Genomic DNA, 27,977 nt, shown 5'->3' with positions numbered 1-27,977 from the left:
TTATTTACGTTAATATCTGTCTCCCCCTCTAGATTGTAAGCTCATTTTGGGCAGGGTAAGTGTCTACAAACTTTCTACCAACTCCGTCATATTGTACTTTCCCAAGTGCTGAGTACAGTGCTCTGCTCACATTAAGCGTTCAATAAATATCACTGCTAGATTAACAAATACCATAATTATTATTATCATTATTATTCTCACACTTAGAATATTTTTTTTTCTTTTTACACAATCCTTCTTGAATTTTACCAAGTGGGACAGAAGCCATATGGTCCCTAACCTTCTTCATACTGCAAGCTAATTATGGTCAAGTTTAGAATTTACTCTTGCAAGTGAGAATGTGATTCTTATATGGAATCTGAAAATATAGGATTCATCCCTGAATTGTGTAGTATTTATAATTTTGAATTCTCGAGGGGAAAAAAAACTTGTTTGGCATCATGCTTCTTCCTCAGTTTAAGGAAATGATTAATTAGAGAATTGTTTTTGTATTTACCAAATGTACATTATAGAGGCAAAACTTCAGAGATTAATTACATATGTTGTCAACTCAAAACAAACTCCTGAAAATCTAGTGTACAATGATTCCAAGTAGTTACTTGTAACATCTACAAATTTACTAGTCATTTGAGGTATTAGCTTATTCTAGATCATAAATTTCTTACTGATGGCAAATGAGTAACTTGAGGGCATGAACAGTTTTAGGATATTAAAGGGATATATACTGATACCACATGAAGTCTCACCTCAATTTTTTCAGGAAATTAGGGTATAGGCTGTTACTTCCCGAGACCGTAGGCAAAAAATAATTTAGGTACCTCCCTTTGCTAACTAGGAGAATTTAGCTGAAAAATGCTTGCACCTATCAACTCAGAACAGTGTTGTGAAAACTCACTAAGAAATGATTGTGAAGAACTTTACTGATACTCTTCTCTATTTGCACAGTACCTTCAGAGGCCTTCAAGGATTTTCTCCTTAGCAAGATCCCACAATATAGGTATAATTATCCTCTTTTTTAGTGAGGAACTAAGGTGCTGGGGTTATGAAATTTGTTCAAAGTAGGAGGCTGATTAAAGTTGATTTAAAATGTCCCTTGATGACTGAATTTGAAACAAATGATTCTTCCTGAAATGCCTTCCTCTTGGTTTTCCCAAATATTAGAGTTCTCGCTCATTTCAATAGGCGTATTTAAGGGGAGGACACTCCAAACATGTGAAGTGCAACATGCATGTTCTTTTTCTAATGGGAGGAAGGAAATGCTACCTTATCCTGCTTTAATTTATCAAAAATTTAGGTTTTCATCTGCAAAAAAACCCCCAAGAAAACTTGAAAAAAACGAATAAAAGAACCCTATCCAGTTTGGTTACATAATGCCTTGGAGCCTGCAGGACGGTTTTTGAAATGTCACTCAAAGGCAGAGGAGAAGCAGCATGGCCTGATGGATAGGGCATGGGCCCAGGGGTCAGAAGGACCTGGGTTCTAATCCCAGCTCTGCCACTCATCTGCCGTGGGACCTTGGGCAAGTCACTTTACTACTCTGTGCCTCAGTTATGTCATCTGTAAAATGGGGATTAAGACTGTGAGCCCCATGTGGGACAGGGACTGTGTCCAACCTGATTACCTTGTCTCTACCTCAGCACTTAGAACAGTGCCTGGCACATCATAAGCACATAACAAATACCATAAAAAAAAAAAAGTCATGAAGAGGATTACCACTTGAATCTAAGAATGGGTGATCCAACGTTGGGCTAAAGGGACAAGTGGCCACCTCATCTGCTCCCAATGCCCCTCCATGACCCATCTTAAAGGCCAAACCACTGGGCTACCTGCCTGCCTCCTTCCACAGCCCACAGGCAATGATTTGAAGCTGACAGATCCATGGGAGATGAGCTGCCATCCTCCTCCTTGCTCTTATTAGTGACAATGTAGTATATTCAGGTTAAGAAATGGTCTCAGAACTCTAATTTCCCAGATGGCAAAGGCTGGGAAGATCATCAAGGATGTGCAATGTTCAGTTTGTGTAAGGATTTGTTAGCATTCAAGTAAGAGCACCTTCTTGAGAGTGAATCTGAGCACAATAACTTCAGAAGAAATACATAAGAGGAAGGGCTGTGTTTAAAACAAATCCGAGCAATGTACCGGCTTATAGATAATTATGAGAGATTTTCTCGAGTGGCTGAGGACAACAAAGACATCGATGGGCATCTTTGTGCCATTCAAAAGGAGGAGCAATATCTTTTACCATATCATGCCACAAAATGTGTAATAACACCAGAAGAGATTTTTCCAAATTATGTTGTGAATATTTATAAACATGAAAGTATTTTCTGAAATGCAGTAAAATTCCCCAGACACTTTTTAGAAAAATCAAGAAACCCTGGGTAGGCCTTACATGCAAGAGACAAATTTGTTTTAAATCACAAAAAGCCAAAGCTAACTCAATTTCATTGTAATGTGTATAACTATGTATAGCTGTCTTCTGTGTGTATTATGATCCTAAACACAATATAAATATGAGAAGAATTGAGAGCACCTCTTATGCATGTAGTTCAGAGCATCTTGCAGGTGAGTGGGGAAAAATATCATTTTCCCCATTCTACTGATGGAAAAAGGCTTAAAATCACTATTGGATAATGTCTTAGAGATGCATGATTGCACCAGGAAAGATTCATATTAAGGGCATGATGATTTCATAAAGTCTCATACATAGGGAATTTTTTTTAATTCTTCAGAAGGTAATCTAAAGTTTTGGGTAGTGAGGAAGTCTAGGCCAATCGTTGCAGGTGAATGAAAGATGTACTCACTCTGAGATACCCTGTTTTCTATCATCCTATTAGTAAGACCCTTAAAATCACTTTTACAAATTTATTTGTAAGAATACCAGATATATTCTAAGTGCAGAGCTCAGAAGTTTGAGTTGTACACATTATGAGAGAGGTTCAGGTAAGTATCAGTTTGTTACATTGACAATTTACACATCTGCAGACACATGCTAAGTAGGTACATTTAGATAAGACATAAGTTCTGACACATCTGCTCCCATGTATCTAAGTAAATCTTATGATAATTAGCTGAGAGAATTGAGTACAAAAGGCTCTTTTAGCATAGACATGAATGGTTTAGTTTATTTATATGACTTTATAAAAATGAAATCAAAGAACATATATCATGGTTCATTTTTAGTAAAAAGAAGTACATCTTACAATTTGTAATTGCTGCACCATTTCTTCTCGGTAGGCTAGTTCCCGTTTCATTTGATCCTGAAAATTATCTGTGTAGAAGGGTACAGTAGACAAAAATCAATTAATTCAAAATGCAGTGTACTTACATTTTCCCACACCCAAGTCAAAATATCACTAAGGAATTAAAAAAAAAGAACCCAAACCCATACTTTCGACTCATTAAAAAAAAGGCATTTCAAAGAACATTTGTATTTGTACAATGATACAGGCATCTGATTATAGGGTAAGCGCTGCAGAGATGGATTCTTGTATATGAGACTTCTCATTGACTTCAAAATGAGCCCCAGGCCAAGAAAAAAAGGCACATCTGTGAGGGAGAGTTGAATATATAGTTCTATAAATAGTAAAAATGCTTGGGTTGATCCATACTTCATTATTTCACGGTCTGCGAGATGCATTCAATCTTTGTATCCTCACCAGAGCCTCTAACTGGACCAAGCAACCACTCCCAACTCTAATTTCTGGCCAGTCTTGTGGCTCCGTACTGTCAAGTGACTGAACCCAGTCATTAAAGTTGGCCAGGATTCCCTGTTGTGACTGTATATTAGAGCCCAAGGATTCTCCGTGATCCTCATAATCTTGCTGACGAATACAGGTGGTTACTATCGTTATTGTATCTCAATAGTAGGGACGCTTTTTCAATAATACTATGCAAAATTCATTATATCATTATATATTATATATGTTATATTCATTATCCTCAAATCTTCTAAAAGCCAAAAAATAATAACTGTGATATTTGTTAAATGTTAAAAGTGAAAAGCACTGTTCTAAGCACTAGGGTAAATGGAATACAGTCATATCCCTCAGAGGGCTCGCGGTATAAGAGGGAGGGAAGTCAGGCATTTAATTCCCATTTTGCAGATGAGGAAACTGAAGCCCAGAGAGGTTAAATGACTTGCCCAAGGTCACACAACAGGCAGTTTACAGAGCCAGAATTGGGACCTAGGTCCCCTGACTCCCTAGGCCATGCTTTTCCCACTGCTTCTCACCTGCCTGGCATGTGGCATATAGGAAGCACTTAACAAATGCTATTATTATTATTATTATTATTATTATATGTCTTCGGTAGAATAAGACTGTTTGGTCCATCCAGAATTTGACTGAAGGATTACACTGCTACTTCCATTATTTTAACTCTATTTATAACTGGAAAGGAGTGGCTGTTAGGATAAAGAAGAAAACTTGATGCTAGGCTCACCTAGGGGCATTACCCTTCATCCGCTGCTTCTTTGGAGTGGTTTAGGACAAGTCCTAAACTCCAGCACTGGAATTTCCTCCCTAATCTTTTAGGCTGGTAAACCTGCCTTATTCTTCCAGTGTTTAGGGAAACAAGGGGTTGCAAAAAAAACAGCCCTCCCACTGGGCTCAGCATAAAGATCCTTTTTCTGCCCCTACCTCACCTTGCTACTCTCCTACTACAACCCAGCCCACACACTTCACTCCTCTAATGCTAACCTTTATCACTGCACCTCAGTCGCATCTATCCCGCCGCTGACCTCTCGCCCACGTCCTCCATCTGGCCTGGGATGCCCTCCCTCCTCATATCTGACAGACAATTACTCTCCCCCACCGTCCAAGGCTTATTGAAGGCACATCTCCAAGAGGTCTTCCTTGACTCAGTCCTCCTTTCCTCTTCTCCCACTCTTGTCTTCATCACCCTGACTTGCTCCCGTGATTCACCAACCCCAGCCCCACAGCACTTACGCAAATAACCGTAATTTATTTATTTATACTAATGTCAGTCTCCCCCTCTAAACTTTAAGATCGCTGTGGGCAGGGAATGTGTCTGTTTATTGTTATATTGTACTCTCCCAAGTGCTCAGTACAGTGCTCTGCACATAGTAAGTGTTTAGTAAATACAACTGACTGACTGTCTAAAAATATAATTTTATAAAGTGTCTACATAAAATATATTGCAAACAGACAAAATTTAGAACCTGCATTAAGAATAGAAAACCGCCTCCTCAGATTATAGTTGCTCAGACTATTGCATGTGGCCTATATAAACTAAAAGGCCACAAACCTTCAAAATTGGAATGGCATAGTCCGCTTGACCCCAGTGATTGCAGGCGTCTGATGTTTTACTATAACAAAAATGAAGTGGTAGAAAATGGCTAATGGGGCAGATGACTGCAGTGCAATAAGGCAGCAGCAGAATGTCATAGGTTCTAATCCCAGATCCATCACCTGTCTGCTATGTGACCTTGGGTAAGTTACTTCACTCCTCTGTGCCTCAGTGATCTCATCTGTAAGATGGGGTTTGAAACTGTGAGCCCCATATGGGACAAGGACTATGTCCAACAAGATTTGCTTGTACCCACCCCAGCACTTAGTACAGTGCCTGGCACATAGTAAGTGCTTAACAAATGTTATAATTATTATTATTAAACGCAAACAGTTAATGCAGTTGTCAGCTGCAAATCCAGTACAAAGAGAAATACCCACATGACTAGAAAAACAAATAAAAGGTTATAGTAAGATCTGGCAAAATGTTTTACTACTATACCAATTCCAGGGACCTGTGAGAAAGTGAGTCCGACGTCAGTAGCTGTGGGTTCTGTGCAGCCATTGCCATTTTTTTTTTTACCATTTTTGCCATAGTCTTGGGGACCCACGGTCCCCCTCATGTCCGGCAAGAATTAGGAAAGGGACCAGTGAACAACATGGAGGATCAGGAAGGTAGAACCCAGGGGTAGTGGAATCAGTGGGACGATTGAGTGGTAACCAGAACTTTGATGATGGTGATGATGATGGTATTTCATTCATTCATTCATTCAATCGCATTTATTGAGCTCTTACTGTGTACAGAGCACTGTCCTAAGTGCTTGGGAAGTACAAGTTGGTAACATTTAGAGACGGTCCCTACCCAACAACGGGCTAACAGTCACTTACTCTGTGCCAGACACTGTACTAAGTGCTGGGGTAGAAACAGGCAAATCGAGTTGGACACAGTACCTGTCCCACATGGGGCTCACAGTCTCAATCCTCATTTTACAGATGAGGTACTGAGGCCCAGAGAAGTGAAGTGATTTTCCCAAGGTCACACAGCCGACAAATGTCGGAGCCGGGATTAGAACCCATGACCTTCTGACTCCCGGCCCATGCTCTGTCCACTATGCATTGTGTTCCACTTCCTGGCAAAGTCTTACAGAGACCAGAAATCTAGGGCCAACTTCAGTTCCTGACCACCGCTGACCAGGTACTTCTTTCTTCACAGACTCTAAGTCTGCTCCTCTTGGCCTCCTGTGAACTTTGAGTTTCACCAGCTGCTCTGCCTTCTTGAAAAGCCTGGATTCATAGCCACTGGTTCCCTCACCCTAAGCAAACACGGGTCCCATTCCTAGCCTGGATCGAGCTCCCAGTCTGCCAGTGGCACATCTGCAGCTAGCTCACTTATCCTTTGGAAGATGACCAATTGCTGCAATGACTTTCTGCCATTACAAATCCATGCTCCCTTCCCTTAACTCTGAAACTGCTTCACTGGCAACTTTTTCACTGATCATTTATGAATTTCCAAGTCTGGCTCAGTTGTTGCCTCTTTAGTTTTCTCACAATCTCCTGGCAGCAGTTCCACTCACCTTCTTTAAAGGCAAACTTCCCTCAATTTCCTGCTCTCCTCCAATCCCTAGCCTTACTTCCACATGCATTTGCCATCTGCCCAAGGATAAAGCCCCCACCTCTTGTGTTGCAAACATCCAAACCTGCTATTTTGCCTCATTCCAATCCCCACCCCTCTCTGTTCTATCCTCGCCTACTCCTGCTCCTTTATCTTCAGCCTTTTCCTGACTGACTCATTCCTCGCTGAATTTAAGAGTAGTCAAGTATCCCCTACTCTTTCCTGTCCCAAACTAAGAACATCTAAGACCACATAATGACAATTCAGTATCTGGGGAGTGACAACCTGTCCTTCATTTTTTCTGGGCCGGACCAAATTTATAATAGGATATGTGTGGCTTTGTTTTTTTTTTTTTGTAGAGTGAAAGATGAATCTCAGGGATTTTTTTCCCAATGGATTTCCCTGAGGAAAGGTCCAATTCTCATTTTACAAAAAAGCAAAACATAGACAGTCCTTTCCCATCTAATTTGCTGTTGCCTGAGGACAACAGGGTGAAGAAACATCAGGAATACCGAACATGGCTTATATTTCACCTCCTCTTCAGTCCAAGGTTCTGATTTTATGCAGCTGAACTACCACAATTTGTTCTTCCCTGGTCTCCCTACTTCTAGCACTGCATCTGCCATGGTCATTTTCCTCATCCATCAAGTCATCCCACTCATCAAAAGCCATCAGTTGTTCCCATCATACTTCACATCAAAATCAAGTCTTTTCTTATCCCTCTTCTTTAAAACCCTCAATCAAGCAGGCTGTCATCAGCCTCCTAGCTAGCCTAAGTACTGCCCTGTAAATGCTAACCCCTTCACACCTCAATAACTTTTTCAACTTTTCCCTAAGATATGAACAAGTTCTCCAGCAGTACATTCATCACATTTAGTTCACACATACACAGTAATTATCCAATTTTCTGGCTTATTTCCTTTCTGACAATCATTTATTCTCTATTCCAGGGTGTAAATGACTATATGCTTATTGCTGTGTCCATTTATGTTATCCATTTTAGAATGTGAGCATAAAACAGGCCTTATTTGTTTTATATGACACCGAGAACAGAGCTATGCACATCATAATTAGAAAATTGGATAAGGTTTTTGGGGCACTAATTATAAGGTTTACAAGCCCTTTAATTATTTTTCATAAAAGTTAAGTACATGCCAAAGCCCGTGCCCCAAGCAGAGGATGTTATATAACAATGATGAAAACAATTTATAAAATGAGAAAAAAAACTCCAGTTCTAAATTCAGTAGTTTGATGGAAGAATTCAGCTACAGTCTTGTACATTATGTTACATCTAGGTTTCAACTAGAGATGTGGGGATGAGAGATACTTGGAATAGCAGATACAGAATCAATATTTCAGAAGAAGCTGGGAAGAAAGGCCCGATGTTGGTTCATTTACTTCCATGAATCAATCAGTCATGGGTGCTTACTGTGTGCATGAAACCTTAACACCTTTGACTTTTATAAGTGCTGTGTCAGTTGCTAAAGAGAAAGATGAACTCTGATTTCTAGTTTGTGTAGCTTAATTTTTTCTTTCAATAATAATTAGGATAGTTATTAAGTACTTACTGTATGCCAAGCGTTGTGCTAAGTGCTGGGGTAGATACAAGATAATCAGGTTGGACACAGTCCCTGTCCCACACTGATGAGTTTTTACTCAACTGTATGAATTTCACCACCACTCACTCTGTGGGGAGCTGGGTGGGAGAAGCAGAGTGTAATGGGGATTGTGACAATGATGAAAAGAGACCTGACAACTGGGCTTTCACCATCTATTTTTATGGACTAACTCTAAACTTTCCTTACTCTTGTAGAAGGGAGTAGGATTTAATTCCCATTTTACAGACAAGGAAAGAGTCCCCTTAAACATCTGGCCAAATGTAATGTGTTCCCTTTCAATTTCCATACCTGTTTTCCTTCCCTATGTGTCTCATAGCTAGTTTTTAAATGTTCATATGATTCTTAGGTTCCCACTCTTTTTCCTTACAAAAGTCATAACGGCCTTTTTCCTTCCTCTCAAAATATTTCTTCTGGCCCTTAAACTTTGATCCTTCCTTGACTCCTCCCATTACCACTATCCCAGCAGCTATTTTAACCCTGGAACTGTCAACCAAGCACTAAGTACAGTGCTCTGCACACAGTAAGCTTTCAATAAATACGATTGAATGAATGAATCTATCAGGCATTTACTTGAGAGAGACTACAATGGAAATAAATCCATAGTCCCTGAGTAAGACAAGCAGATATAAATTGCTTATAAATGGAGGAATCAGTAGGAAAACATAGATGTAGCTGGTAACAGCAAGAGTATGGAAAAATGAATAAAGAGAATTACTGTGTGAAGCACAATAGATTCCAGGATCCCGAGAGACAGTTCTGAAAAGCTGCTCTAGAATTAACTGTAGGTTACCTCTAGAGCTCCTACCAACAATACAACTGCATTTTAAATTTCATGACATTGGCTCTGTGCCTGTATCTAAGTACAATCTCTGAACACCTTCCATAAAATGTATCTCTGCTTCTTGAATGGTCTTTAAAAGTTTGGTTTTTCCCTTCTGCTATTTCATTTGAGTAAATCAAAATCTGTCAACCAACCTTATGGGCCCTCATGTTCAGTTAAAGAATACATAATACATATTTGCTATTTTAATCAGGGATAAAATTGACTGCTTCTTTGTGGTGTATCTAAACCACATATTATTCAAGCCTGGGTACACGCATGCCACTTCCTTGGCCAGTGAAATATAACGGAGATGAAAAAAGAGTGCATTTTATCAGGGTTAATTGAAGTACTTGCTTACATGGCAATGACAGAGGATTTATTTCAATGTAGATCATAAAAGATAAATATGACAGCTCAGAATTGAAACTGGCAGGCTGTTACAACATTCTGATTTTAGGAGTGTTGTGAATGTATGATGCTTAATAGTGTAGAAAGTAAAAGTCCTGCCAAATGCCCTGATTGGTTTAAATGTGCAAAATCTGAATACTATCCAAATTTTACTCAATTGTATGAATTTCACCACCACTCACTCAATGAGGAACCGAGTGGGAGTAGCAGAATGTACAGGGGATTGTGACTGAATGATTACAGGAGTCCTGACAAGTGGTCTTTCATCTTCTGTTTTTATAGAATAACTCTAAACTTCCTTTTCCCTTGACTTTTGGAAATCTAAAGTGCAAATGATCTTCCTCTAGGCCCGGTCTAAGAAATTCCAATAACTTCATGCTTATTGATCAATCAATCAATGTCTCCAATGTCACTGTCAGTGTCAGTGTCTCCAAACAATCAGTGTCTCCATTATGTCACCTTTTAGGAAATTTCTCCTCTTTAAGAGTTGCCAACATCTTGGCATTCCTAACCTATCTAGGTTAGATTATAACCTCCTTGAGGGCAGGGATAGTGTCTACTCACTCTATTAGACTCACCCAAATGTTTAGTACAGTTCTCTACAAAGAATAAGTTTCTGGTAAAAATGAATGATTAACCATCATCCACAGCCACCATCTGGATCATTTTGCTCTCTTCTTATTGATCAATTTCCTCTTAATCATCCTTACTAGTGCACACTGTTCAAATTCCTTGGGAATCCTACAGCTAAGAATGCTCAGTAAATTTTGACCCATGAAGTTAAAACAAGGATACCTGGAATTTGTTTTGAGATCACATCTCTCAATCAATCTCAGTCAATAGTATTTACTGAACATCTACTGTGTTGTAGAGGACTGTACTGATTGATTGGGAGAGTACAGTAGAGTTAGTAGACATGATTCCGGCCCCTATGGAGCTTACAACCCAGAAGGGGAGGTACCCATATAAGTGAATTACAGTTAGGAGGAAGAAATAGAGTCTACTATCTAAATAAATGCTACAGGGTTTTGTGAGTACTTAAGTACTTAGTTGGCTCAAAAGTGCCAACAAAGGATTTGGGGGATAAAAGATAGGGAGATTAGAAATTGATTAGGGAAGGCCTTCTGGAGAAAACGTGATTCCAGGAGGACTTTGAAGATGTGGATATTCCCCTTGACCCCCGGCTTTCCACTCCCTTTCACTCGTCAACTCCACAGTCCTCCTGCTCCAGTCCACTTTACCCACTCACCAACTAGAACACCCATTGGATCTCACTGCTAGTCATTGTAACATCTGTAACATTACTAACGATTACTTCTCCCAGACCACAACCTTCTAGCCTGACTTCTCTCCCACATTCCCTTTCCCACAAAATCATTCTATCCTTAAAAGAGACCTGCAGTTTCTAGACCTTCTCTATTTATCCCTGGCCATCATACCCCCTCCTGATGCACAAATCCACAATCTCAACTCCACAGAACTCGACTCCTTCACCCTCTATTCCTCCACCAAACTTGCACCATAAAATCCTTAGTCCTCTCTTTTATTATCCTCAGCCTCATCCACTGGTCACCACATGTACCCTCTCTCCCTCAACATCCTCAGACCCACCCACTGGTCACCAGGTGTTAGCTTGTGGGGGAGGAGAGGGTGCCACCCCTCAGGAACTTCTCCAGTAGTGGGCTGGAGCCCCCTAGAAAGGGGCATCCAATGACTTGGAGCTCCAGTTCATCTCTCCTATAGAGATGGGTCCACTGGTGTAGACCCCCCTCTTCTTTCTGGGGTCCTTCATTCTTGGGTCAGCTCCTCAGTACTCTTCCCACACTCATACCAAGGAGTGCTGTTGGTGGAAATCCCAGACACCAACCCAACTTCTGCCACTTCGAATTCCTCTTGAACCCAACCATCTTTCCCAACTGACCACTGTATTCATTCACTCATCCTCTAATGGCACCTTCCCTTCTGCCTTTAAACCTGTCCACATCTCTCCCCCATCCTTAAAAAAATGTATTCTGGATCCCACTGCACCACTCAGCTATCACTTCATCTCCCTCCTCCCATTGGAGAAGCAGCATGGCTCAGTGGAAAGAGCCCGGGCTTTGGAGTCGGAGGTCATAGGTTCGAATTCCGGCTCCACCAACCGTCAGCTGTGTGACTTCTTGGACAGAGCATCATTATAACCATAACTATAAAAAGCTTCTGCTGATTCATTACAGATGATCTAGAAATGGAATTCATGGAAGATAACTGAATATGAGCCTGAAAATCATCAGACACACTCTATATAATCTTAAGATCAGTATCTTCCAAGACAATAAAATTCCCCCTCTTAAAAACAAAAACAATAATTAAACTTACTTCCATGACACCTTTTTTCTCAGACTTATATGTGAAAATCATAATGTAAATGAAATGCAGAATGCAAAGTCCTAAAACTACCAAAGTTTCCTTTTAAACATATGACTGCGTATGCACATTCATTTTATATTTCATTTTTCTTTGCAAATAGATGAGACCATTATTCTTAGGGTACTATCCTTCCAGATGAACATTTGATGTTCTTCTGTTTTTAATTCTTGGGGGTAGCCAAATTCCCAAACTTATTTTTTTCCAGCAAATTAAAAGAATCCAGATTTATCTTCACTTATAAAACCAAAAGTATTTTGAACTGATACAAAGGTACAATAAGACAACTCTGAGCACTTGGAGAGAATGCATTCTTTGGTGTTTGCTAGCACAGTAGTATAACATACGGCAAAAAGAATTATTCACATATTTTAAAATACAACTATTTGGAAATATAAATATTTTGAAGCATGAAAGCAATAAAATAAAAAAAATCTTACTGAATACTGGGAAAGTTGCATTTCCTTTTAAAACTTGGAATTCCTGTTCTAGTCGTCTCCGTAAATCTATTTGTTCAAACAAAACCTTCTGAAGTTCTTCTAATAAAGAACAAAAAGAAGAACCATTTTACTAATCTGTATAAATAACTCTCTAGAGAATGGTTATATATGGCAATTTATTATTATAAGACAAAATATTTTACCAGTTTAAAAAGTGTTGCATAGACACAGGATAGATTTTGTGCAGAAATCCATGAATATAAATCAATGTAATATATTATTTTAAAGTATTATATTACAGTGTCATGTATTGATTGATATGTATGCATTAATCTCAATTACACCCACCCAATGGTCCATATATTATTCATATGTTGCTTGTCAAGCTTAAAATATGTTGTAGAACAAAAATATCCTCCTATTATCTCTATGGCCTTTCAAAACGGAGTGAAATTTTATAGAATTAAAACTTTTTTTTACCTTTTCCCATATTTTCTACATCCTTTTTGAGTGAATGAGGTGAACTGGTTTCTTGTGTGTGTTCGCCTTAAGAAAGAGGGAAAATATTATTAGTTCAATTCACCATTTCATTTCCTTTGAAGATCTGAAAAAGAAACCACTTATTTAATATAATTTGCTGATTAAACACTCAGGATCAGATGCTGCCCTCAATTACTCATGTGTATGTTCCATTGAAGCCAATGGGAATTTTTGAGGAGAAAATGAGGGCAGGCTTTAGCCTATAAGTGACAGCCTCCTGACTGTAAGCCTATGAATTTAAATCCTCTCTTCTGTCCTTAAAAGTTTGTTTGGACCTCGTTCCAGTGAAATGCTGGTATGCAGACGATAAAGCCAGGAAGGAACAAAAATGAAGCGCTCTAGCTTAAATCAATTAGTCAATCAAGTGATTATATTTATTGAGTGCTTACTTTGTGCAGAGCACTGTACTAAGTGCTTGGGGGAGTATAATTAAACAATATAACAGACACATTCCGTGACCACACCAAGCTTACAGTCTAGAGACAAGCTTAGAGAGGGACACTGGAGCCACAGAAAGGACCTTTAGGCAGTAGAAATACCCCAGACAGAGATTGATGCTCACTGGACAAATGCCTCATTGACCCTAAATCGACCAGTCATTTTTATTGAGGGCTTACTGTGTGCAGAGCACTGTAGTAAGCACTTGGGAGAATACAATATAATAATAAAACAGACATGTTCCCTGCCCACAAGGACCTTACAGGCTAGAGGATGTCTCCCATCCTGAAGATTGGAAGACAAGAGATGAGGGGAGAGGATGAAATGAGAGGGGACACTTTAGACAGGGAGAAAAAAAGAACTTCCCAACTCAAAATGTCCACTAATAGTTGATGGCAGCCTTGTACAAATTCAATGATTTATTTGTCTTCGATTACCAAAAACAATATTGTGTAGTCATATTGATGGAATGCTGGGTTTTAATTATTCTATACCCCAGCTATTGTCTAGGGGGACAGCTAGGTAAATACAGCATCGCCACAAGAATAAAAAAATAAAAAAAACTGCTTATCTGCAATCATAAAAACATAGGAATAGAAGAAAGTCTGAGAGGTCATCGATGCTACAATCTACAACCCAAGTCATATTTTTGAGATGAAAGTTCAGTGGACCATCCAGGAATCCATCAACTGTATTCTTGCCTTCATTCACAAGAGAATGTTCAGCTATGTGCCCTCCAGGGCATGGAGAGGAGAATACTAGATAGTCATGATATCCTGTGCTCTCTTCCAGCATAGGCTGCTGTGAAACAGGAAAGTATACATTCAGCTTCTAATAACAAAGACTTCTTTCTACCTCAGAGGGACATTGCCCTAGGGTGCTGCCAGATAGGAGAACCTTTACAACTAGGCTGTGACTGACTCCCCTACTGTGCCTCAGATCACACCCTCCGAGGGCCACATGACCTGAGAACCCAAGGAGTGCAGAGCCTCTGCAGTGCAGCACTGCGCTAGTCCATAATCGGGAGGGTGAGGTGAACCATTCTCTCTTTCCTGCGGATGTCCTCATATCAGCATGCTCCCACACAGGGGAAAACGAGTTTGCAAAAATCCCATTGAAACAGAAGCTATTTCGGCTGTTTTATTATCTTCCCGTTGGTCAGAGAAGTCCTTCGTCATCAAGGTGATAAGTTCCTGAAACAGACTGTCTAGATTGTGAAGACTTGGAGCATTTTCTAAACCTCCTCTCTGCATGCAAATTTTCACTCCTTCAGAACCTTCAATGAGGGGCCCATCCCTCTCTGCCCCGAACAGAAATTCCTGACCATTGACTTTAGGACAGTCTATTCTCTCCCCATTTCTTATTCTCGCTTCTTTCACACTACACCTCACGTAACATGCTTCGCTCTTCACAAGAACCACATAGGCACTCATGCCTCGTTGTTGACCCTCTCACCACTGACCCCTTTTTCATGCTCTCTTTTCCTCCTGGAACTTCCTCCCCCTTCCCAACCCACAGATGTCTGCTCTCCCAATCTCCAAGACCCTTCTAAAATTATATCACCAAGAGGCCTATCCTGATTAATCTTTCTTTCCCAACCCCACCTCCTGGTCTCCCACCAAACTAATACTGCCACTGCAGCACTTCCACTTAAAAACTTGAGTTCTCACACCTCCTTGTTGCATTTATGCAGATATGTTTATAGTCTGTTGCTTCCACCTACCAATAACAATTTTAGTGCCTGTCACCCCTGCTAGACTTATAACTCCTCTAGGTCAGGGATTACATCTACTAACCCTATTGCACTCTCTCAAGTGTTTAGCTCAGTGTTCTCTACAGAGTAAATAATCAATTAATACTAATGATTGATTGATTGATTTCGGTGACCTTTCAGAAAAGAATAATCATCTGTCCTGGTTGATTTAGTCATTCACCTGCCTGTCTGCAAGGTTAAGAAACATATGATCTCTCAAAGTCCCTTACAGGTCTGATTCCTTGCCGTTACTCCCACTTCTAAGAAGGTCTCCCCCTCAAGCTTTAAGTAAATCACAATCCCGCTTCCTCAGTTTCTCTACCTATGCAATACGAGAATAATTAGAAGGATCTGTAAATTATTATTGAGGTCAAAATCCCCTCAAATACTGAAGAATAAAGCCTGATTATCCCATGGCACAGCGAGGACAGGGTAGCAGCTCAATTTTCAATCTCTTCTCCTTTCACTCCTAACATTGGCTGTAAAAAATAGCCTTTGGGCCTCTTAGAGCAGATACATGTCCATAATTCACAAAGCAGACAGTCTAGAATCTTATATATGAATCGCAGAGGTAAACATATTTTCTAAGGACGTTCTAAATATCAATTACCAAAATATTCCTTTCGTTGAAATACATTCGATGGGACTGGTGGATATACTGCGCTCACAATGAATAAGAAAAAGTATAGATATAACTGGGATGTGGCTATTCAGATTTAACTTCCAAAAAACAAATTCCTCATTAAATTTGAAAAATCAGATGGTGTAAATAAAGGAAATCATTTATAATTATGAATACATTTATTCAAAGGGTACATCAGCGCTTAGAACAGTGCTTTGCACATAGTAAGTGCTCAACAAATACCATTATTATTATTTGTATAAATGTATTATTAAACAGTATATATTTTTCCCAATCACCACCTACTCTTTTTCCCTACCTCACTGACTTCTTCAGCCATTCACCCTTCTGATAGTTTCTTCCATTATTCCTTCAAACATGCCCACCTCTCCCCTATCCTGAAAAAGGAAAATTCACAACCCCATGACACTGTCCATCTATTGTCCCAATTCCCTCCTATTCCTGTCCAAACTCATCAAATTGGTTGTATACACTTCCACTTCCTCTCCCTCAGCCACCTTCTTCACCTTCACGTGGTTTCCACCTCCTTCACTGCACTGGCATGGTTCTCTTCCAAAGTTCTCAGTGAACTCCTTGCCAAATCTAATGGACTCTGCTCTGCTCTGTTCTAATTCTCCTTGAACCTCTTAGCTCATTTTTCACACTTGCAGACCATTTCCTTCCCTTGGAAATGCTATTTAACTTTGGCTTTACTGCAAAGTTCTCTTCTAGTTTTCATCTTACCTCTGTCAGCATCCTCAGACCCTTTTTCCAGCTCGTCCTCTTCCTCCCACCCGCTACATATGAGTGTCCCTTGAAGAAGCCTCTGTTCTGGATCCTCTTATCTCCTCAACACTCAGTCCATTGAGGCATTAATCTGCTCTCACAGCTACAACTACCACCTCCATGTGGATGACTTCCAAATCTACTTGGCTAGTCCAGACCTCTCTTGTGTTTTCTCCTGCCTCTAGGACATCTCTACTTGGATGTCCTTACAGAACTTCAAGCTCACTATGCCCAAGATTTCTTCATCTCCAAAGCCCATCCCTTTTCATTGTTCTTGACTAATCCCCCTCGTGCAATCCCTAAATTCAGTCTAACGTCAAATTGTACTTTTTTTTTCCTCCACAACATTTTCAAGATCTGCACTTCCTCCCCATGCTCATCCAGGAACTTGTCATATCCCAGCTTGATTACTACATTAACCTCCTCGCTGATCTCCCTAGCCTCAGTCTCTCTCCTCTCTGTTTTCCATACTCCACTCCACTCTCTTCCTTTTTCCTCCTAAGTAGGACCTGAATTCTAATCCCAGCTCTGTCACTTGTCTGCTGTGTGACCTTAGACAAGTCACTTGACTTCTCTGTGCCTCAGTTATCTCATCTGTAAAATGGGGATTAAGACTGTGATCCCCATGTGCCACAGGAACTGTGCCCAACCTGATTAACCCCAGCACTTAGTATGGTGCCTGGCACATAGTAAGCACTTATCAAATACCATTAAAGAAACTGTAATTTATCTTAGGATCTGTTTCCCCTGCTATATCGTAAACTCCTAGAGAAGTCTGTTGATATTATCCCACGCTCAGACCAGTATGCCCAGTGCCTCAGGAGACTGTATACCAGAAACCCAATCCCTTGTATGAGCATGTGAGCCACATGTGCCTTGGATCCCCCTCAGAACCAGGAATCTTGGAGCTCCTCCCTAGCCCAAATCAGCAACCCCAATGCAGTAGATCACCCTATGCTGGTAGATTGCCTTTGCTTGTGGTGGCTTGTAACTAAGGACCATCTTCCTGGAGCAGTGGAAAGTCTGAGGACTCCCACCTCCAAGGTCCATTTTTTTACTTGACATTGTCTTCTTGGCTTATTGATCTGCTGCTGGTTGCAACCCATTGTGACTCTTGACTTTGTCTGTCTACCCCCACCTAGATTATTAGCCTCATGTGGGACAGGGACTATGCCTGATCTATTACGCTCGTATCAACCCCAGTGCTCAGCATATAGTAAGTGCATAATGAATACCATAACTAACTGAGGGCAAGGACTACGTGTACTAATTCTGTTGAGCTACCCCAAGCACTTATTACAGTGTTCTGATTCAGTAGGTGTTCCATAAACACTATTGATGACTCAATAAACACTATTGATTAGATCAATGGCACTTTGAAATGACCATAAAAGGGTAATCAGAGCCTCCATGGAGCACCCATTTGGTAGGGAAATTTGAGGTTAGGGGTGGAGATTAATCCCTGAGAAGGACCATAAGCCCAAACAACCTCCTCAGAATGTTGGGTTAGATAAGAAAAAAATTCTGATGTTCTGACTCCCTGACTCCCAAATTCAGGAAATCTAAATTTCATCTCCAGTCAGTCTGCTGTAACTCTCTAATCTGTTTCACCAGGAAAACAGCAGTTCATACTTTTGGGAACCAGAATTCATTTCCTTTTTCATTGTTCACCCTGTGGCTTGGCTGAAGATAATTTCCAGATCCCTTTAAAGAAAGTTGCCTCTATCTATCATGCCCAGGACTTGCCCCCATTATCTACTCAGTCAAAAGTATCTACAATTCTCAGAGGGCTTTTGCATATTTTTTTTGGATTATGCACTTTTTTTCTATTAACCATGTCCACATTTCCTCTCCATTAGCATTGATTATGCCAGCATATAAATATGAAGTACTCCCTTTTCTAGACTAACTGGAAAATAAGAAATTGCAGTAATGAATTTTTCAGTCAGAATTCAGTGGAATGCAATAATGCTAACCAACAAATTATATTCATTCCTACGTTTCATTATTCAACTTTGGAAAGGTTTTATTTGCATCAATGCCTAATTCGTGTCACTATTTTTCAGCTCCCTTTGGGTAAAACACACACATACATATGCTGTAGCATCTCAGGAATTTCAAATGTTTCACTTAAGAAGGACATATACTACAAAATAAGAGTCAGAAGGACCTGGCTTCTAATCCTGCTGTGTGACCTTGGGCAAGTCACTTGACTTCTCTGTGCCTCAGCTACCTCATTTGTAAAATGGGAATTAATACTGTAAGCCCCATGTGAGATATGGGCTGTGTCCAACCTAATCAGCTTTTATCTTCCCCAGTGCTTAAGAGTACCAAATACCATTAAAACAACGCACTTTACTGGGCTCCTATCAATTGCTTATTTTTGAACCATGAAAAATCAGGTTTAAAAATGACCTCTGGGACCTTAGAATTGTTTATTTAGCATTATTACCATTGTTATCCATATGTTTAAGAAGTACAGAACATAGTTTAGTGCTAGACTTTTTAAAAACTGTTTTTATTTATGTACATATCCACAATTTATTGATTGATTTATATTAATGTCTGTCTCCCCCTCTAGAGTGTATGCTTGTTGTGTTGTACTGTACTCTCCCAAATGCTTTGTACAGTGTTCTGTGCACAGTTTAAATGCTCAATAAATACTATTGATTGATTGATTGATTTAATCAATGATGCACATGCAATTTTGATAAACATTTCAGCAGATTGGAGGATCTTAAAAATCCTTGATTTGCAAAGCTCCCTTTAAAAAAAATACTGTCAAAACAAGAAAATGCCCAAGAATCTTAAATTACATTTGTAAAGTTAATTATGCAGACTGATAAGAAGGTAGAAGTTATTGAGGTAGTAACATTTTTTCTCCCAAGATCTTGTTTGAAATACAGCTATTGTCTATACTGGGAGAGTGCTCATCTTGATTATCTAAATTTGAAGTTAACGAAGATTTGTCAGAAGTAGAGATGATCCTGAGCTGCATGGTATCAATGGCAGCCTCTGTTTACAGTAGGGGGGAAGTACGCTAGTCTTTCAAAAGACAACAATTTTGATCTGCTTTCAAAATTACTTTAACTTGGTATATTTTTCAGCAGAAAAGGGTTCCCAAGATTGCTAAGTTTGCACAGAGACAGAATGGTTGCCAGTCTCATTCCACAATGAGTGCCCAAGTTTGCCTAATGCCATCCTGGAAAATGGGAAGTCAGATGGAGATGAGCTGGAGATCAGAGAAGCAGCATGGCCTAGCAGATAGAGCATGGGCTTGGGAGTCAGAAGGTCATGGGTTCTAATCCTGGCTCTGCCACGTGTCTGTTCAGTGACCTTGGGCAAGTCATGAACTTCTCTGGGCCTCGGTTCCCTTATCTTTTAAGTGGGGATTAAGACTATGAGTCCTATGTGGGACAGGGACTTTGTCCAACCTGGTTATCTTATATCTACCCCAGCACTTAGAACAGTTAAGCACCTAGGAAGTGCTTAACAAATACCATTATTATTATTATTATTAAAGAGCTGTTTCTTCTCACCTCCAACAGTCTCCTTAGACCCCCCCCCCAATAATAATAATGATGGCATTTATTAAGTGCTTACTATGTGCAAAGCACTCCCCACCCCAGAAATGATTGCCAGCTCCCACTGGAACCTAGAAGTGTAGGGGTGCTGGGGAGGGGGAAGCCACTGGAGACAGAAGGCACATCCCAGGAATCAAAACATCTTAGAATGGTCCTGGTAAACATTATTACTAATTGTCCCAAACATGCAAATCTTTGCAAATCTTTTGTAGTATCTGACCAGTGAGGACCTGAGAAAACCCCACCTTAGTGGGTGCAGATGCCTTTTAATTCTGGAGACTAGAAATTCTAAAGGGGAAAGCAATGTGCACCTAACCATTCAATTTATTATCCCTATATTAAACCTGATGAAAGATATCAGCAGACAAGAATAAGCTTTATTACCATACATAAGTCAGAAAGTGACATGCTACTCCTATAATTTTCTTATCTTTTATCAACACAATTCTGATTTGTCTGGACATTCCTGGTTATGCCACTCCATCGGCATTCAGGTATTTAACATTTTAATTTTTATTGATTCACTTATGTTTGTTTTTCATGCCAGTTCTCTCATACTTAACTACATCACTTAACAATTTGTATGCTGGCTCTCTCATTTGCTTGTAAACTCCTTGAGGACAGGGATCCTGACTTTATTGTTAATATATGTTCTTTCTGAGAGCCTTAGAACAGTGCTCTCCACCTCTAGATCATAACCTTATTGTGGGCAGGGAACTTGTCTACCAACTCTATCATAATATACTCTCCCGAACTCTTAGTATAGTGCTCTGCATGCAGTAAGTGCTCCGTAAACATGATTTTTTAGAAAGTGCTCTACATGCAGAAACCACTCAATAATGTTTACTCCAATATTAGAATGTTTCTTTGTGATTCAGCACAAAAGAGCCAAAAAGCAATAGGCCATTTTCATGAAGCCAAGATTGTGCCTGTGTGCTTGCCCAAGACCCTGCCTAATTGATAGCAGCTGCCTATAGGTGCTTCTGCCCAGGTACGCCTCTCTCACCTAACTGCCAGCCTTTCTAGACTTCGGGCACTGCCCTCAAGGACCCCCAAAGTGGCATCAAAGCAGAGGCAAGACCAGAACCCTGGCAAATGCAGTGAGACTGACATTTGAATGTTGCCAATTTGTACTTCCCAAGCGCTTAGTACAGTGCTCTGCACATAGTAAGTGCTCAATAAATATGATTGATTGATTGATTGATGTGAATGAACACCAGGGGTCTGTGTCAGGATTAGTCACTGTGGCCCATCTGCAGCAAGGTACTATCCTAGGTATTGATTGGCACATACTTAACAGGATGAGTGCCTGAAGAATTTGGTCTTCAAACTGGCCTTTCTGCCAAAAAAAAAAAAGTTTTTCCATGCAGGCATGGTCAGCTTGACCACTTACTTTTAGTTCATAGGTAAAAAAAGAACAACAAAGAAAATCCCAGGTTTTGTTTATGGGATTCTGCCCAGTATCTGGGAACTTTTACATTTACAAACCAACTGAAAATACGACAGCAGTTCTTATAGGAAAGTGGAAGAGATAACTCTGGTGATGCCACTTGGGATTAATTTTGTACCTTTTCTCTTTTGAGTATTTTCACTGCTATCCTCATAACGTTCTTTGAAGCTTTGAAGTTCTATTCTATTTATTTTATTTTGTTAGTATGTTTGGTTTTGTTCTCTGTCTTCCCCTTTTAGACTGTGAGCCCACTGTTGGGTAGGGACTGTCTCTATATGTTGCCAATTTGTACTTCCCAAGCGCTTAGTACAGTGCTCTGCACATAGTAAGCGCTCAATAAATACGATTGATGATGATGATGATGATGAAGCAGGTAGGCTATATTACCCAAATTTTAAAAATGGGAATGCTAAGAAGCTAACTGGCTTGCCCAAAGTCTCAGGAACAATGTTGGGGGGGGGGGGGGGGGGTCAAACCCATTATTATTGTTATCATTATCATTATTATGGTATTTGTTAAGAGCCTATTATGTGTTAAGCACAGTTAGAGCACAGTTCCTGTCCCAAATAGAGCTCTCAGTCTAAGTGGAAAGAAGAACTGGCCCTGAATCCCCAATTTAACCATTGAGTAAGCAGGCACAGAGAAGTTCAGTGACTTGCCAAAATCACACAGCAGGCTAGTAGCGGAGCAGGGAATAGAACCCAGGTCCTCTAACTCCCAGGTCTATGCTCTTTCCTCTAGGCTGCTCCTTTGTCTCTGGATTTCTGGTCAGTTCACAGCTTTTGTTATAAGATATCATCTTGCCTCTGCCATTGCTTCTGCTGGAAATATCTGATTAAAACTGGCAGTTAAGAAAACCCTTCAAAAGGGCGGAAAGATAGTGTAATGTGATTCAATAAATAAAATTATTTTTGCCCCCATCTCAAGTTCAAAGGAAGAGGATGTGAGTACAAAAATAGAGAGAAGGAAGGATTGTAGCAAAAACTTGTTGAATTCCTAATAGGTAGACACATCGTCAGGTATTGCAACTAGGAACACAATGTGCATGGGAACCATTTAACTTGGTCTCAGACATTCTCCTTAATCTTAAATTTTCTTGTATGAATACCCTTTCATTTTACAGGACACAGGGAGGAGTAGCTAACATGGACTGATTTTTTTTTTTAAAGTTAAAATAAGATTCATAGAAATTTTCTAAAACAGTTGCATGTATAAAAAATGACCTTCACAGAAAGGGAAAGTTTCGGTATCATAGGATTGTTAGGATTTGCTTGTTGAATGACACATTGTCATATATTTTTTTTAGCCTGGAATAAGGATTAGCAAAGAGGAGGAAAGAAAATGAATAATGTTATATCGACAAATTACCTTATTTAATGACTATTAGTTTAGAGGGAGAAAGAACAAGATTAAGTAATGTTTATGGAATTATAATAAACTAAAAGGTACATCTAACTTTACTATGCATGCTCAAAATGAAGTGCTGACTTCATACAGAGGATTACGTCTTGTATCTTGTACCTGTGTATCAAATTGTCTTTATTAAGACCATCTTTAGTCCACTTAAAATTCTCCTGAGCTTTAGGAATCTTGTGTTTGCAATTTGATACTGTTTAGGCTTTCTCCTGGAGAGTTTTACATTTCCCCGCTTTGTTTTGGATTTGGTTTTAAAGACTCAGCAGAAAGAAAGGAAAATCTTAGTAAAGTCCTAACCTTAATGAAGATGTTTCTACATTTAGAAACAAAGCCCTTGGAACAGCGTTCACGCTTAAAACGGGTTTTATTTATAAATGTTTCCTGAATATGGGCAATGATTTTAATTACTTAGAGGAATATATTTTCGACGGTGCTCAAAGTCCACTGCAAGCACTACCTAACAATCTGACAATTCCCAGTACAAAAGAGGTAAGAGGTCTACTGAAGCATAAAGAGGGCTGAGAACTTGCTCAAAATTCTCCAGGAAGCAGAGGGAGTTATAATGACAACTCATGACCCGATAGGGTCCATTCACTAGACCGCACTTTAAAAAGTGTTTTATCATCGCCTAATTTCTACTGTGTCAATGGAAAGGAAAGCGGGAAGGTCTCGTCTTCTTTGTATGCAGGAGAAGTGTTAGGTATTTCTTCTTAATAATAGTAATAATAATAACGGTATTTGTTAAGCGCTTACTATGTGCAAAGCACTGTTCTAAGCGCTGGAGGGATGCAGGGTGATCAGGTTGTCCCACGTGGAGCTCACAGTCTTCATCCCCATTTCACAGATGAGGGAACTGAGGCAGAGAGAAGTGAAGTGACTTGCCCAAAGTCACACAGCTGACAATTGGCGGAGCTGGGATTTGAACCCGTGATCTCTGACTCCAAAGCCCGGGCTCTTTCCACAGAGCCACGCTGCTTCTCCTTACTACTTTTGGAAATTAATGCAAATGCACATTTAGTAGACAGAAGAAACATGCCTAACATAAAGAGTCCAGTCTATTAAAGAAGTCAGCACTCATGCTTGCTCAAAATTATAAGTGGCATTGCTATACATGTTGGCACCATTATAATGTAAAGGAGCCAGATTTGGCCATAGGAAGAGGCTTTTTACTTCTGCCTTGCAGCTTGCCTGCACTATTGCATCAATGGCATATCACATAATGCATTCGCTAAAGGAATTCAAAAGGAGAGATGGAAGAGGGCAAAAAACAAAAAATCAAATCAAGACAAAACTAAAAGCATTCGAAGCAGAGATGGAAGTGGGCAGGCTTGGATAAAATAGAATATGGTGCAGCTGGACAAGCTTTTTCACCAAATTAAAAATAAAAATCTACTACAGGCCTAATCTTGAAAAGTATCATGTAGACTAAATTATTATCACCTCCAAAAAGAAGTTTACCCACATGAGAACTCCAGAGCAATAAAACTGAAAAGCATAGGCCTAGCAATGAGTGTGTGTGTGTGTGTGTGTGTGAGAGAGAGAGAGAGAGAGAGAGAGAGAGAGAGACTATGGGCATACTTTTAATGGAGGGAGAGGGAGGAGTCTAAATATGAAGGAGGAGATTAAAAAATATGTGGTCAATGATTAAACCTACCTATGGTTAGCTCCAACTGAAGTTTATAACGTCCATTTAAAGTTGCTTTAAAAACTACCATTGTAAGGAAGTACCCCAAATTTCTAAGAACTTTATCCAGTACTGGGGATTCATGAATTTAGCTTCAAATTCTAGTCCACTAGTGACATTTTGGTTGGTCTCAGGAAAAGTCACTTCACCTTTCTTTGCTCCAGCTTCCTCTTCAGGAAAACCTGAATACCACTTCACGTGAGCATTCTTTACAAAAGGTATTATTTGGCCTGAACAGTGGCCAAAGTACCACGTAACTGCCCAAGTGGCATGACTTTCATCCACAGACACAAAGATTTCTTTCTCCTTCCGTGGTTGAACGGTACCACAGACTTTGACGGCAGCCTTCTTTCAGATCAGAAATGCAGACGCCGATTAGACTCTTGGGTAATTCTAAGGTCAGATAATGTTCTATGCTGATCTTCTAGACTGTTAACTCGTTGTCAGCCGGGAACGTGTCTACCAACTCTGTTGTATTTTACTCTCCTAAGAGCTTAGTACAGTGCATTGCGCAAGGTAAGTGCTCGATAAATACCGTCAATGATGATGAATTCCTAATGATCCTGTGCCCAAATTTGGGGCTCTATAAAATGAACGACTTATTTCAAAAAGAAGGAATGAAGCACCCTCGAAATGATTAATCTCCTCTCCTCTTCACGTGATGAAGAGGTGAGGAGTGCAAGAAATCCAAATTGATCCAGCCACTCTCAAAAAAAACGTTGGTGTTCCAAGTTCCATCTCTCTCACTAAGCGAATCATCAGAAATGATATGATGGTTAGTGCTATTTCCAAGGAGGAAAAAATCACGTCCAAAACAATCTAATACCTACTGATTATAAAAAAATATGAGGATGGATTAGATATAAATTCAGAATCATTCAGCTCTCATAAGAAAGGTATCCCTAATTCAGTCATACTGGATTTTAATGGCATCACACCAAGTTCTGCTATCAAATGTACTTCCGTTGCACAGTTTGGGTTTAATATGAGGGAAAAATTAGAGTACATTCTTCCCACCTCCCAAGTCTCTGCTGGTATAATGCAATCCGCAAGTGGGTGGACGTACTTCTGAGGCTCAACCTCACAGAACTGCCCAAGGTTTGTGTTTCTCTAGGTTTGCAATCTTCCAGAATTGTATGCAGGAATATAACAATGCGTGTTAAGGATTTAAAGTGTTTTTCTAATAATATAGGAATTTATGTAGAAAAATCTCAATAATCTTCCCGGAATCAACGGTATTACAACAGGCTTTTCCCATAATGTCGAGGCCTTCCAAGACCACCCCTGGTGGAAACCTCTTCTGAAAATAACAGAGGAGCCTGGACCTGTTGCCTCCAGTGCATTTTGAGGTGCACATGGGGGCCAAGCTTGAAAAACACAGTAACTGTATTGGAAAATACTTGGCGTACACTACCACTGACTTCACAGTACTGATCTTAGAACGCCTGGAGAATGTGGGTAAATGCACTGACTTAGAGGCCTTTATGTGACTTTCATCTGCTCTTTCTCGTTAAGGCATTAAAAAAAAAAACCCAAACCCTAGTGTCATTGATGGCATCTTTCCTCAGAGTTAAAATTTTGAAACATTACTGTGGTTTTGTGTTTCTTGGATTTTAGGGGTTCAGTTAGCTAGGAAACAAAAGTTTTTACATACCCTCACCGAGAACCTACTTTCAAAAGATATGATATATGGTACATCAAAATCAGTGAAAGACTAGACTATTTTAGTAGAAAGTCACTAAATCGATTCAGATATATTTGATATATTGCTGTAGTGAAAATTTACAGACCGTATCTCAGGAACCACTATGTTTGAACAAGGCAGTAGTATCTCTCTGCTGTTACATGTAGATTTGAAAGAGGGATATTCATCTGTACAGGTTAGTTTTTTTTAACTGCTAAATATTTGTAAAGCTACCCTCTTAACATATGGTAAAACCTGAACTTTTAAAGGATTTCAGTCAACTAAGGTACTGCAGAAAACTATTTTAAAAACTGAATAAATCATACATAATTGTCAAACGTAATAACCATTGGGATTACTTCTGAAAGAATATTATTTTATCACTTTTGATTAATTTTTTGTCCAGAGAAAATGAGAAAGACTTTTCTTCCACATTTTCAAATAGCTGGTGTTAAAAGTGTGGAACAAACCGAGAAAAGCTAGAAAAATCAGATTAGGACTGATCACATCTGAATTTTACAGCTAAATTATTGTCTCGGAATACAACAAGGGCCACTATTTGAATCTAGATACTTTGGCATTGAACTGCTGTTGACTTTTTAGGAAACTGCTCTGATACCATTCAGATTAAGTTTATATTTAAAAAAACCCACAAAACTTTGGGACAGCATCTAGACCTCGGAGAACTTTTCTTTTTTCAAAAATAATGAAAAGATATTTTGTCATACTCTGTTTCTTCTCGCGAGTAATTTAAAATTGAATTCGCTTTGAAGATTAGCCAAAACTGAGCTCTTCCAACATGGCCTAATTGTGTGGCCATCAAGTCTGTGGGCATTGCAAATATTGTGTGCAAGTCATATCGTTGTGGACAGGGGACGTGTCCACCAACTCTGTTATATTGTACTCTCCCAAGCGATTAGAACAGTGCTCTGCACACAGTAAGCACTCAATGGCTACGACTGATGGATGGGTTGTTTGATTTTGTTTTAGCGGCCCTCAGGCCTTCCAGGAAAGAGATTGGCCACTTGGGTGGCTTCCACTGAACACCGGACCAGTTATATTGGTAAAACCCATCTGCGGGAGTTCCCAACAAAGCTGTGATAATTCGGCTGCATTGAAAAGTCTTTCTGAGCAGGGCTGGTTTAGGTTTCCACTGTGTGTCCATTGGTTATGCTGTAGGGGCTGCAGTAAAGTCTTCCAATCCACTTCAGTGGTTGACACAGCCTCGGCTAATTTGCATGCACTTGAGTATATATGGGCTCCCCATCTGTGGTTTCCAGGCATGGGAGAAATTGGGCTACTTTTAAAGTCTATTTTTAGCCCTAGATGTAGAACTGCTAAATATCATTTGATCTGGGGCAGAGGAATATGTCTGAAAATGGATTTTTTTTCATATTCATGAATGTGCTGTTTCCAGTGGCGATTAATTTTGACACATCTCAAACAAACAAAAGCAATTGAGT

General features: G+C 39.7%; 1 protein-coding gene across 1 annotated transcript in view; it reads right to left on the bottom strand.

The window, feature by feature from the left end:
- Window positions 1–27,977, bottom strand: part of SKOR2 (SKI family transcriptional corepressor 2) — a 48,683-nt gene that overhangs the window by 14,649 nt on the left and 6,057 nt on the right. Inside the window, 3 exon segments of the mRNA XM_038743418.1 lie at window positions 3,204–3,271; window positions 12,558–12,656; window positions 13,038–13,103. Of these exon segments, the coding sequence (XP_038599346.1) occupies window positions 3,204–3,271; window positions 12,558–12,656; window positions 13,038–13,103 (233 nt within the window).

Source organism: Tachyglossus aculeatus, chromosome 3 (assembly GCF_015852505.1).
Source record: "Tachyglossus aculeatus isolate mTacAcu1 chromosome 3, mTacAcu1.pri, whole genome shotgun sequence".
NCBI classification, from domain to species: Eukaryota; Metazoa; Chordata; class Mammalia; order Monotremata; family Tachyglossidae; genus Tachyglossus; species Tachyglossus aculeatus.
The sequence above is the reverse complement of the archived record's forward strand: the minus strand, read 5'-3'. Positions and strand labels throughout refer to the sequence as shown.